Source organism: Thermobia domestica, chromosome 4 (genome assembly GCF_964235325.1).
Source record: "Thermobia domestica chromosome 4, izTheDome1.hap1.1, whole genome shotgun sequence".
NCBI classification, from domain to species: Eukaryota; Metazoa; Arthropoda; class Insecta; order Zygentoma; family Lepismatidae; genus Thermobia; species Thermobia domestica.
In genome coordinates, this window is record NC_137457.1 from 280,186,360 (window position 1) to 280,200,589 (window position 14,230).

Sequence of the window (14,230 nt, forward strand, 5' to 3'; positions counted from 1 at the left end):
TCTTTCTTTAAAAGTTTGTGTGCCGTGTACCTTCTTTCTTCATGGTTTCCTGGTTTTGGCTGCAGGATTTACGGCCCTGATGCCGACCTGCCACAGTAGCTCGGAATAATTTTCATGTTATTTTTACAGAATAACTTCTAACATGTACAACAAATCATAATGACCTTAACCTACTCCTAACCTACCCTAACCAACTCTAAACTAACTTTACGTAGTTCAAGAGAAAATAATTAAAATAAATTTTAAAAAATACATTTTTTTGTATACACACAGTTGTTCCATAGGCCCTACATTACGCTCTCATGCAAAGAGGCACTCGACGTCAAAAGACTGTCTTCGTTTGTTGATCAGCTAAAACAACGATTAACCTTTCAGTATAGTTTAGATTTCTGCTTTTATATCGTGTTATATATCCAGTGTAAAATGACCTCCGGGTTGTATCTGGTATTTCTTGAATAAATAAATAAATAAATACACGCCAAAGTAAGAGCGTTGAGCTGCCTATTGCCGCCCTTTTCAACGGATCCACCGACAACTGACCAAACCACCATAATAACCAACTGACTTATGACAATATCTGCTACGACTAATCTGCTACAGTATTATCATAGTCACGGCCATTAAAAATGACTCTCTTTTATTTTATTGAGTCATTAATAAAATATGTATTTTCAATAGTTTTATCGTTTTTTAAAAATATTTCTTCAAAAAATTACCGCCCCTCAAAATTTGCCGCCCTGGCCCCTGGTCAATGTGGCCCATGCCTACATCCGGCCCTGCCTCTAGTAAGATGAAACCGATACTGAAGAATATACTTACTCATTATGCAGCTAGCGAGACAGCAGTACGCAGTCTAGTGACTGAGATACAGGCCACCAAAATTATGATTAACTCTTCAACTTTAATTCCTGTTTTAACTATAACGTTGTCCAAAGGTAAGATAGAGGATATACTAAACGATAAATCACATTGGCCTGAATAAAATGACATGTTTCAGGGTAAATATTGATGCCTAGTTTTAGAGGAAATTGAGAAGAAAAAATGTTTTTTTACTGCGTTAAAATGTATGTCATTCATTTTCACTTTAAATCCAGCTTTTGTTATAGATTTTATTTATTTATTTATTTATGTACAGCATATGAAAAAGTATGAGATTGTATGCAGTGTTGTTTGATTTCTCCTGGTGACATGCGTTCCTATACAACAGTGATATAATACTTCTTGCAGTGAGACACATAACTAGTCTACTCATAGGGATGTGCACGAGACAAGATTTGTGGCTGTCTCGTCTCGAAAATGTGCTGTAAAAGTGATGTCTCGACTCGAAAAATATCTATCTCTCTATTAGAAGAGCCGTGTCTCGACTGGAATTTTGTCAGGAAAATCCTGTCTCGACTCGTCTCGTGCGCATCCCTATCTACTCGTAACAATTACTGGAGGCCGCGGAGGCTCAGTGCTAGAGTGTTCACCTTTTGTGCGTGGGTGTCCCAGGCCCGTATCCACGGGACTCTAGGGGGGCGTACTCCCATAAATTTTTACTACCCCCAAAAATATTTTCACGGTAGGCTTTCAAATGAATATAATATGGTTGCACTGGCGTCTCTGGCATGTAAAATTTGGGGGGACATCAAAGAAAGTAATTTAAATGGTACTACCCAGCCCAACCTGTTTATTATCTTCGATTCCATTTACCTTTCTGCTTACCTTCACGGACACCCTCCCTGAGGTATATCAAGAACTCTGTTACAATCATTTCACAGTCTGAATATTATATTCCAAAATAAATAGATTATAATAATTATTTATTTGTTATTCTGTCGTTAGTAAATAAATTCGAATAAGATATTGAATATTTTGTACTTCAAAATATTGGGGGGACAAGTCCCCCTCGCCCCCCCCCCCCCCGCCAGAGACGCCCGTGTATGGTTGGATCGCCTCCAGTAACTTCTAGCAGCTTCTGCCAACATTTTTAAGCTGGTTACGGGACTGAGGTGTTTCTGTTCGGTTCCAGCCAGCAACAAATGAAAATGGAATATTTGAGTTTAACGTTCCAAGATTGTACCCTTTACGCTAAGGGAGACGATGATTAAAGCAAGTGAATCATGATGGAAGAATTGGTGGAATGAGAAAGTGGGAGGAAACAGAAGTATCCCGAGAAAATTCACGGACACGATGTTGTCCACCACAAACTTACTTGGTCGGGGGATCGAAACAGGGACTTCATACAACAGAACTAAGCACTCCACTACTGAGTCACCGTGCTGCATCTCGCGACAAAAGGGCCATGTGCAAGGATGTTATAAAATAGAGGATCTGCCTATATGTATCTTCATCGGATTAAATTAATGAAGCCAAATAACAACCGAAAATCGGCAAATCTGATTGGCTATTCTCGTTTTCGCCATTGTCTGATTCGCTACTTTCGTTTCCGCCATGATTGTTGGCTCAAAACATTGCGATCTTATTGGGTGGAGTGGGCAGAGTAGGGGTGGCAAAACTGTGACTTATGGCTTCAAGATTTTGTTGTAAGGGCATATCCTCTATTTTATAAGATCCTTGGCCATGTGGTAGACAAATACTGTGGGTATATGTTTTGTAAGGGGTTTTCCCCTTTCATTACATTTTCTTCATTTATCATTTTATTTATTCTTATCATCACCATCTCCTTTAGCGTGGAACATAAACCTAAGAGGAGATTTCATTTAATTTCATCTTTTTCCTAACATTAAAAATGTAATGAGATGTTAAAAGTTAATAAAGGATAACATTAATGAAAAATTCGTTGGTTTTCTCAGGTCGGTGGGTTTTCCCGTTTCCGTCTCCTGTGGGTTTTCCCGTCTTCTTCTACTTTCTCACTACACCAATTCTACCATCATCATTCACTTGTCTTAATCATGATTTCTTTTAGCCTAAAGAGCATAATCCTGGGACATTAAATTGAAATATTTTCTGTCATCTTTACTTCATTAATGAAAAGATCAGTTCTTAGAAGCTGGTACTGACATTTAGAAACTTTGGGGAACACCAAAGTGGAGTATCTTCTTCATCAACGTTCTGCTAAATGAACATTGGCAACACCACAACAACAAATGTTAGACTTATATATATATATATATATATATATATAACATATATATCTTTCAATCCGTGTTCGGCGAAACAGTAATAAACCGAAATTAGCCCTTTCAGAAATAATAATAATAATAATAATAATAATAATAATAATAATAATAATAAACATGTGCCGCAATAGCTTTCCTAAAAAAAAAGTGATTTTGATATATGACGCATACTTCTCTCAGATTTCCTAATTATTTCATCTTTTCATGTATTTGAGATTTAAACCAATATTGGTCCTTAAGAAAGAAAGAAAGAAAGAAAGAGATAGATAGAGAGAGAGAGAGAGAGAGAGAAGGAACCTGTTAATAAATACAGAACTACATATACATGCAAATAACCCCACTTAATTTGATTTTCGTAATATTAAATATTTCGTACTACACCTCACTGATTTAAATAAACTTGTAACTAAAGCAATTGTTAAGAAGAAACTTTTCCATATCCCGTTGTCCTTGGCAAAGAAATTTCAACATATTGTTATGTCAGTAGAAGTTCAAGGACAAAACAATCAGAAAGCTTCGCAACCATTATAAGAAGACTTCCTCATATGCTAATAAAATTCAATTGAGAAACAAAAGGGGATCAACTTTCATGTATATGCCAATATATATATACATAAAGGGTGGGCCATTTCTCTTCAAATAACCTTGTAAGTTATAAACTAATACATAAAAATCGATGAAATTTTGTAACGTGCAAATATCGATAGAGGACGTTGTTTAATATACTCTGCAACACCATGACATTAACAGGGTTGCCAACGCAACAATTCCTTGCAGTTTTTAAAATGGCTCTACATCAGGTTATAATAAATTTTAAACGAAATCACACAACACCATACTTACTATTGAGTGTTAGCGAGCGGTCCCGGGTTCGATTCCCGGTAGGGGCACTCGGTCGAAAATGTGCAAAAGCTTTTTCAGGCTAGCCATCCTGAATGAGGATTTCCTGGGTTTTTCTCACTCACACCAGGCAAATGCCAGGGTGGTACTTATTATAAAGTCCCAGGCCGCTTCCTTCCTTCCCTTTTCCCGGATAATGTTATCGCCGAGGGACGTCAACTCTCATATATGACGGGCTAACATGACGATAGATACCGAAGCCCAGAAATCTAAATCCTAAATCCTAAAACTGTTGAGTGTTAAAAATTAAGGACGCTGTAGTAATACAAGTAACCGTAAACATCCAAATTTTGGAGGCCTCCACAACACTAATAACTAGGGCCGGTTCTCAGGGGCGAACTGGCAACCATAGGGCCCACCCTGCTAAACTGAAATGAGGGCCCACTGTATAAAAATGTAAAAAAAAAAAAAATGTACTTGGCATTCTTCATATGAATTACATATAAAAGTCCATCTTCCAACCCATAAATAGTATCTCATATATTCATACAAAAGCAAAACATTAATTACAAAAAATCTGAAGTAGGAACATTTTAATAGTAACTCATACAGTGTGTAATTGGCATTATCATTTTTTATTGTAAACACACAAATACCGGAATTGGTGCTTTCAGTTATTTATATAGTGCTATTGTTTTTTTATGTAATGAATTTAAACCATTTATTTAAACAAATGAGTGTCATGTTTTAGAAAACCTGACCCGAGTCATTATTCGGGTCATGAGTCGGGTCGTTTCGACGTTCAACTCGACCTGACCCTCTCGACCCGAGAAGGATTTAACCGAAACGGCGCATAAGAAAGTTGACCCGAGCCGACCCGTGGCTAGAGCAGCCCTGACCCTAGCGTAGGTGACCCGACCCGACCCGTGTCTCAAACAGGCTTGACTCGACCCCTGACCCATGAAAGCCTGATCTGATCCGTTTGAAAGCACTACGCGGCAGCAAACAGTTCAGTTAATTTCGTGTTCGCCTGTTAAAGTTGTGTAATTTCAAGTAAAAATAGTAAGATAAGCTACAATTGACTGAAGTCACCCAAAGACGTGGTGTATACATTATAATTTATAAGCACCTTAAACAGCAAAACAAAACAACCCCCCTCCAAAAAAAAAAAAAAAAAAAAAAGACCTGGCAACTGTCCTGCAGTACTCGAATGAGTCACATCACGTTCATTTGTTTCTTGAGGCTTCACAGATTCAAATAGCCTACGTTGTTTTGGGTCAGATGCAGCTTTTTGTAAATCACATCTTCGTTTGTGTTCTCGCTTTTTAGCACCACTTTTATATTTTTTCTTTACAGTAATCTTACAATCACTCCTATCATCCATACTGACACAACCACATCTGTCTTCCACGACAAACGACACGTAACTGGTGTTCCAATAATTGAATTGCTACTATCGGATATGATCTTCGATGTAATATACAAATAAAACACGAGCCGGGGGCAGCAACTTCATAGTAATTGTTTGAGGTTTGTATAAAACAATCGTTGATAGTGGCGACTAATTTCTTTTCGCTTTACCGTACTGAAAAAAAAAAACCGAAGCCTGATCCGATTTTTTTCTTCGAAGCTTGATCTGAGGACAATGCAGCTGAAAAGCGTTTCCGGCTCCACCTCCACTTTCCACAATAACAATATCTACGAAACTATTGTTTCTTTAAAACATCGCCACTCGCCGGCTTGTAAAAGGACCGGAGAAGGCAATGGTATCCAAATGCAATAACAGCCTGAAATCTACTGTGTTTCTTATATTTAAAAAAATAGTAGTTAACGTGCTCGTTTTTAACAACTGCTGTATCGCAAACCCCGCAATGTTTTAGGGCCTGATTGTCTCATAGACGGAACCTTTTCAAGTCGATAAACGTGAAGAAGAATAAGGTCTGTTCATGAAAGTTTAACTTTACGTCTTTTTTATGCAAATTTGCGGGAGTTACCCTGGCATATTTTTGATGCTGGTAGGTTTAATTGAGCACATGTTTTTAAAATTGGTGGAGGGGGCCCACCCTGCATTTGCAGGGTAGCAGGGTGGGCCAGTCCGCCCCTGCCGGTTCTATCATATATGCAACACGTGTATTGGCACTGGGCAACAAAATCTGCCACAAGTATATTATTTAAAATAAATATTTTTTGTTGGAAACAGACTTCACGATGGCGGTAGTTAAATTTACTAAGCTGATCTTCCATTTGAACAGTACATTCATAAATCATATTTAGCTCGCGTTAGTTTACGATTACGTGGACAATGCTAAAGCAATTGGTCAAACAAATCCTAGCATGAATTGCTTGATTGTTGTCAAATACAAGAACTCAATTCTCGAACAATAGCGAAACCTGCTCCATTTAGTTAGTTTTCAAAGCTTTGATATGAGAACTAGTCTTGTCTTTGTCACAAACAAGTTTCTTACCATTCAAGGTGGATATTTTTTTTTTTAATTTAACAGTTGTAGAAGGAAAATCAAGAAATCAAGATTAAAGAGCTAGCTGCATTGGAATTGCAAACTGATATATTGAGCTTGAAGCTCGATATTGAATTCTACAAAAAGAATCACCATATTTCCTCTGCAGGTGTGTTTGCTTAATCTTTCACTAACATAATATATTATTATTTAAAGAAAAAAAACAGACACAACGAGATTGTACTTGTGGTATTTAGGCCTTTCTGAGTGCGAGCCCTCTTTCCCTCGTCTTCATATTTCATGATGGGGCAGCATACTTGAAATCGCGACTTTTGAGATTTGTTCTTTCTGGAGAAAGGGAGCGGCAAATTACCTAGGGCCGGTCCTGGTAATAATGCAAGTGAGAAGGACTTGTCATTGTAAACGCACATCGGAAGTACCTTAGTGTTGAATACTATGATCACAATATAGCGTATTTCTATCAAGTATGCCTTTGGCGTGGGAGGCCCGGGTTCGATTCCCGGCGGGAGCTCATGTGGTTCGGATTCCACGTTAATCAGTAGGTCCACGTCTCATATAGCATCGCTGCTGAACGGGACGTTAAACTCAAAATCAACTCAACAACTCTATCAAGTATAAACAAAGTTACAACGGAATCAATATTTTACTTTCTTTAAAAGGTTTTATTCCGTAAAGGGTGCTTAGAAAACTTTCTTAAAAAGGTTTTATTCCGTAAAGGGTGCTTAGAAAACTTTCTTTAAAAGGTTTTATTCCGTAAAAAATGCTAAGTAACTTTCTTTAAAAGGTTTTATTCCGTAAAAATTGCTTGGATAACTTTCTTTAACCCTTTTAGAATCCTGGCATTTTGGGCTATTTTTTAGACTTTCAGTCAAGCAGCTACTGCATCGTCACTATTTATCCTAGGATCATGATCCATACCTCGTTCTCTTCAGAATAAAGCTGGCTTTCAAATGGTATCACTTGCATGCCCATACCATATACCAGAAGCGGGAAAAAATGTCAAAGTGAAAATTTCGGAGGGAAAATTTTTTTCTCGAACTTTGCCCCCCCTGGACCCCCCTGTGTTATCGTAGCCATCTAAAAAAATCTGATAAATAGTACTTGGTATACTGAATGTGTGTGCCAAATTTCAAGTTTCTATCTTGAATAGTAAGGGCGAGAGAATTTGTACCAAAAATTCCCACAATGCCCCAAATGACCATAAAACACTATGATCTCAGGGGAAAAAAATTCCTGAGACATCCCTAATTACCCTAGGACTATAATTCGCCAATCATTCTCTTCAGAATAGAACTGTCTTTCAGGCGGTACCATTCACATGTCTGCATCATGTATTTAAGGCGGAAAATTCCTGAAAAAAGGGATTTTTGGGGCCAAAATTTCCCTTTTTTCAACTTTTGCCCCTCTGGACCCCTCCTGTTTTTACGCAGAAATCGGAAAAAACTTCTGGTAAATACTACTCGGTGGACTGAATGTTTGTGCAAAATTTCAATCTTCTACGTGAAAAAATAGGCCCCCCAGAAAAATTTCCCTACCATGCCCCACTTTTACCCTATACAGAAGTATATTTGGATAAAAATTCACTGAGACGGTCCTAATTACCCTAGAATAATAATTCGACCGTCGTTCTCTTCAGAATGGAACTGCCTTTCAGACGGTATGACTCACGTGGTCCTATCATGTATGTGATTCGGGAAAATTACGTAAAACGGGATTTTGGGGGTAAAAAATCCCTTTTTTTTAACCCTTTGCCCCTCTGGTTCCCCCCTGTTTTAGCACTGACATCGGAACAAAAAATCTGGTAAATACTACTCGGTGGACTGAATGTTTGTGCAAAATTGCAATCTTCTACGTTCAAAAATAAGCCCGCCAAAAATATATATACCGACAATGCCCCATTTTTCCCTATATAGAAGTATATTTTTTTAAAAATTCCCTGAGACATCCCTAATTACCCTAGGATAATAATTCGACCGTCGTTCTCTTCAGAATGGAACTGCCTTTCAGACGGTATGACTCAATTGGTCCTATCATGTATGCGAGGCGGGAAAATTACGAAAAACGGGATTTTGGGGGTAAAAAATCCCTTTTTTAACCCTTTGCCCCTCTGGTTCCCCCCTGTTTTAGCACTGACATCGGAACAAAAAATCTGGTAAATACTACTCGGTGGACTGAATGTTTGTGCAAAATTGCAATCTTCTACGTTCAAAAATAAGCCCGCCAAAAATATATATACCGACAATGCCCTATTTTTCCCCATATAGAAGTATATTTTTTAAAAATTCCCTGAGACATCCCTAATTACTCTAGGATAATAATTCGACCGTCGTTCTCTTCAGAATGGAACTGCCTTTTAGACGGTATGACTCACGTGGTCCTATCATGTATGTAAGGCGGGAAAATTACGAAAAACGGGATTTTGGGGGTAAAAATCCCTTTTTTAACCCTCTGCCCCTCTGGTTCCCCCCCTGTTTTAGCACTGACATCGGAACAAAAAATCTGGTAAATACTACTGGGTAGACTGAATGTTTGTGCAAAATTTCAATCTTCTACGTAGAAAAATAAGCCCGCCAAAAAATATTGAACATAGGCTTAGAAAATGAGAAAATAAATTTTTGACTTATGACGTCATCACCTCCTATGTCTGGACGCAGGACGGTCTGAAACCATACGTAATGTCTTCTACAAGGCCTCTGGACTTGGGTAACAAAAACAACCCGGACGAAAAAGCTCAAATAGAAGAGAAATAACGCAATGTACCATAAAAAACGCGTATGGTACAAATTGTACCATAGGATCCCAAAGGGGTTAAAGGGTTTTATTCCGTAAAAAGTGCTTAGATAACTTTCTTTAAAATGTTATAATCCGTAAAAAAAAGTTCTTAGACAAGTGTCACATTTAATTACAGAGATGGTTTCTGATGTAGACCGTACATTCAAACCATAACGTCGCTTATAGCAATTGAACATCTCGACCTGTTCTGAAGGTATGATGAACATTGTAAAAGTTTGCAACACTACTTAAAATTATGTAACGGCAAGAACCTGTTGGCAACACTGTTAACTACCAAAAACCTTTGCTGTAACATTTAAAAAAATCAATTTCCTTCAACTCTGTTATTTTTAGCAATATACCAATCTCTTACCACGTTTTTCATATAAAAGTCTATCGTTAACAAATTTCCTAGCAACACATTTGCTGGCTGTACGTAGGTTAATGGTCAACATGGTTAGGAATTGATAATTGCAAAAGTGAATTTGAGAAAAAAATCAAGTTGAAATCAAGTTGAAAAATAAAGTTCAAATGAAGCTAAAACCAAGTTGAAAAATAAAGTTCAAATGAAGCTAAAATCAAGTTGAAAAATAAAGTAAAAATCAAGTTAAAATCAAGTTGAAAAATAAAGTTCAAATCAAGTTTTTTTTTAAAAAATCACACATTGGTCGCAACGTAAAGTGTACGTATATAGGTCAACCAACAATTTGCCCTAATTTATCGGACAGTTTTAACTTCAAACCCCCATAATAACAATTTTACTTCTTTCCTCAGTGACAATTAATTGGATGGATATAAACGGTGGGCAAAGCGGCCAATTATATGTATTTTCTTTCTTTTTTTTTAACTCCCCACGATTATGCGTCGAGGTAATGAAGAGATAGGTGATAATGAAGGAAAGAAAAAAAAGTAGGAGTAAACGGGAGAACTTCAAGAAAAAACATGCACACGGCGTTTGTATACTACAAAGAACACTTGGCGGGAGTTGGGAACGAACCAGACGGTCTATCATTGATAGCTGGCTACCCTATTGTTTCCCACTGTTTAGACTACTTTATGGCTTGTTAGATTATAGACGTATGGGTTGTCGTTGAAAAGCAAAATAAACCAATCAATCAATCAATAATAAAAATAATGAAGTTTGGTTTCTTTTAGACAGAAGACTGAAGTCTGTCATCAACCCTACTCAATGTTTACCTAGTGCATTGACAACATGGATGTCAGCAGGATTTTTCGCAGGGTGGAGCAAAGTTTATAGCCCTATGATGTGCGATTTAAAAAAAAAATGTCTGTTTGTGTACTTTCTTTTCGTACCACAAGTTGTGATAGGACGTTGAGAGATGTCGCCCAGAGACTGATTTGTGTGGTAGCAACCAAGTAGTTTGAGGAAAATTTCCTTAATGTAGGGAAATTTTATAGGTAAATTTAACAAAAAGGGAAAAAGGGAATTTTTCGATAAAACGTAAAAAATCCAGGGAAATTCTCGTGTTGATTGATTGACCAATGTAAATGCTTAAATTTTTCTTTGTTCTTCAGAAATAAAGCAACAGAACAGTAACAGTTTGTGTGTGTGTGTGTGTTCAAAGTAATATAATTCGCACTCATTCTTGGCTGGGTGTATTTGTATTTTTTCGTTACCAAGAATTTTAGGAATGATCCCAATAAATGGATGAAAAGACTGTGATCTTGGCCACGAATTTTAGGAATGATCCAAAAAATCCATCAAAAGATTGCAATCTTGGATAATAAGTTAATTGGTTTCTGGATCAGGGTAAAAAAAAAAAAAAAAAATGAACAGCCCCTAAATCAAGTTTTTGTATTTTCTACAGAATAAACACATCGTATACTGAGTTAGGTAGTAGTTTGGGTTTGTCTACACTATATGTAGTTCTCCAGATGTAAGGCCTATAAGAAAATTTTTGACTGAAAAATAGTGGATATTTTGATTTTTTTTTTAATATGAATAAAACAAACGTGGTTGACGTATCCTTTAATATAGCTAAATTAATTTTATCACACAACTTTTCGCATAGGAATTGGACACACAAAGAACTAGGGAAAATTTGGTAAGAAAAGGGAAAATTTTATATTAGTCGAGGGAAATCTTCTTCAGGAAACCTACGCACTTTGATCCAAGTATGACTGAAAAAAAGAAACTATTCATAATGGCCAGATGCTTAACGCTTCCCAACGATGCTTTGAACGTAACGCTTCCCAACTGTGAAAGCAACTTTCTACTATCACGATAAGATTCATTGGATTTAATTTTAGAGTCCCTTTCAGCAACAACGCTACAGGAACGTGGACCTTTAGCTTAACGTGCAATCTGTAGGGGACGTTAATTGTATCCAGGCCTGTAGCCAGCCCAAAAATGTAGGGGGGCCCGATGCAACCATATTATAGTTCATCATCATATTATAGTTCATTTGGCTGTCTACCGTGAAAATTTTAGGGGGGCTGCCAAAATTTAGGGGGGGCACTAGACCCCCCTGGATACGGGTCTGATTGTATCTAATTGTTCAAAAGCCTCAATAATCACGGGATGGTTTTCAGCAAAAAGATATAGACTTACGTTTTTGTATTTTGCTAATCACGATCTCTGTTTCAAGTAATATATCTTTCGTATGTATAATCAAAATGTCTCGAATGGTAGGATAAACCAACAGCTTATAGTACTACTTTACTTGTTTATCTTCAGGCAGGGCTGTAGGTGAGGGCAAATTGGACCCGGTAAACCCAAAATGGGTTCCTCTTTTACATGTCTATTACACTTGTATAATACTTACAGCATATTAAGAATGTAATAAAAATAAAAGAAAAATATCGTTAAAAAAATAAACATATCAGCACGTTAAGATAATTAAAACAACTGAAATTAATCATTTATTTTGACTAACTAGATGCACATAGTTATGAATTTATTAGGGCTACTATGAGCTACTGTTGCATAACGATATTTAATTTTTCTTCGATTATTATTATTATTATTATTATTATTATTATTATTATTATTATTATTATTATTATTATTATACCACGGAGGCAAGTTGGAAGAAAGGGTGGGTCAGTCACAGTGGACTTAACTGACATCGAGGGTCATATGAGACATTTTCAGAAGAATTGAATAGCTATTCAACGGAGAGTCATTTACCATACTTTTTGACATCACAGGCACACAAAAACTGTTATAACGGTAACCAAATATTTAATTACTAAGAAAAGCAAGAAAATCTATTTATTTACCATTTTAGTGGGAAACTTAACTCTTCATGTTCTGAACTAGTTCTCACTGGTTGGAGATACATTGAATGTTCTAATGCGGAGGATATTTTTAAGGTGGACATCAGTTATCCAGAAAGAATTTTGAATTCAATTTAAGAGATTATGTAATTAATACGGCTTCAATAACGGGCCGGATAAAAAAAATCCAGTGGGCCGGGATCGGCGGTTGCACACGGCTGATTTATACCCATATAAAGACATAGTAAAACCAATGAACTTTCATAATCAATGTTTGTTTTCTTATGAATAGTTTAATAATAGGCCTAGTCTATATTTCATACAACCTTGATTCTAACCAAGCACTGGCGAGACCAATGCTTTTAGTAAGATACCTCACTAAAAGTATAGCCTACTACTACTACTACTACTACTACTACTACTACTACTACTACCACTATTACTACTACTACTACTACTACTACTACTACTACTACTACTACTACTACTACTACTACCACTACTACTACTACTACTACTACTACTACTAATAGAACTAATAATAATAATAATAATAATAATAATAATAATAATAATAATAATAATAATAATAATAATATGTACGCACGTATTGTGTTATATTAATGCTTTAATATTCTGAAAGAAGACTTTTGGTTTTGCTTTAGTATGTTAAAAGCCCTGTCCCCAGTGGCGTATACAGAACTTCGTCAAGAGGGGTTCGAGCTCCTAAATTCATTTCATTTTAGGTTTTATATTGAATTAATAAAATACAATGTGTATGTGGTAATACAAAACACACATACATATATACAACATTAATACATAATAATGTTTTAATACATCTTACTGTATTAAATGCCTATTTTTGCATAATATTGCTCAGTGGGGGGTTTTAAAGCTTGGAAATCCTCCTTGCGTATGCCACTACTTGCTGTCATGAAATGCGTGTCTCCCTTTAGAGTATTGTAAGTTGCTAGCTACATTGGCGTACTTGAGGTGAATTAAGTAACACATTCAACTTGAACTGACATTGACCAGAATTTTCATAAATATTATTAATACAGTTAAATAGTCTTAAAAATATAACTACATTACGTTATAGTTAGTAACTTACCATATTCCATCCTGTATAAAATAGATGTCCTTTATCAGTGGAAGGTTTCAGATGGTCCACTGGAATAGGAATACTATAAGAGTAAATCACTGCACATAAATAATAGAGAGCAACACAACCATGATACAGCACAACGGCAGACATCTTCTGTCACTTCCTGGCTGATGTAGTACAACGACCAGCGCAGCGGTAAGTTGAGTTGATTATCCGAAAGTGACTACGGTACTATAGACAGATGCTCAGAGCACTATCCGTGAGAGAAAAAGTTGGTGGCCTTGGAACACATAATACGTTTGGCTGTTTGTCCTTTGGTGATGGAACAAGGTTGCAAAATCCGAGAACGAATCAAGCCTCACTCACCTTTGATGTCATTAATTTTTTTTTTTTTTTCAAGAGGAAAGATAAAAATATTAAAACTAGTAACTATCTTTTTACATCACAAAAGCATTTTTCTTTCTCTCCCTGAGAAGAGCACTGTTATGTTCTGTTTATGTACTGCTGATTACAATCTAAATAGCTTTCACTATGCTAGTAACTTTCTGTTTTAAAATACGTAGGTGTAATTACCGTTCATCAGCAACGGAATTTCTTTACAATGCATTAAGTACAGGGACGTCATCAAGGGTTGTGAAATGGGTCGATTGACTTTAGCTTGCAAATCTAAG

The 14,230-nt window shown here is 36.5% G+C and overlaps 2 protein-coding genes across 13 annotated transcripts in view; one reads left to right on the plus strand and one right to left on the minus strand.

The window, feature by feature from the left end:
* The window catches only part of LOC145684105 (androgen-induced gene 1 protein-like), a 49,499-nt gene extending 35,452 nt beyond the window's left edge, over positions 1–14,047 (minus strand). Inside the window, exon 1 of the mRNA XM_081755999.1 lies at positions 13,566–14,047. Within this exon, the coding sequence (XP_081612125.1) occupies positions 13,566–13,709 (144 nt within the window). The 5' untranslated portion in view covers positions 13,710–14,047. The remainder of the gene's footprint in view (positions 1–13,565) is intronic.
* LOC145684106 (uncharacterized) overlaps positions 1–14,230 on the plus strand; it is a 510,020-nt gene that overhangs the window by 113,361 nt on the left and 382,429 nt on the right. The window lies entirely within an intron of this gene.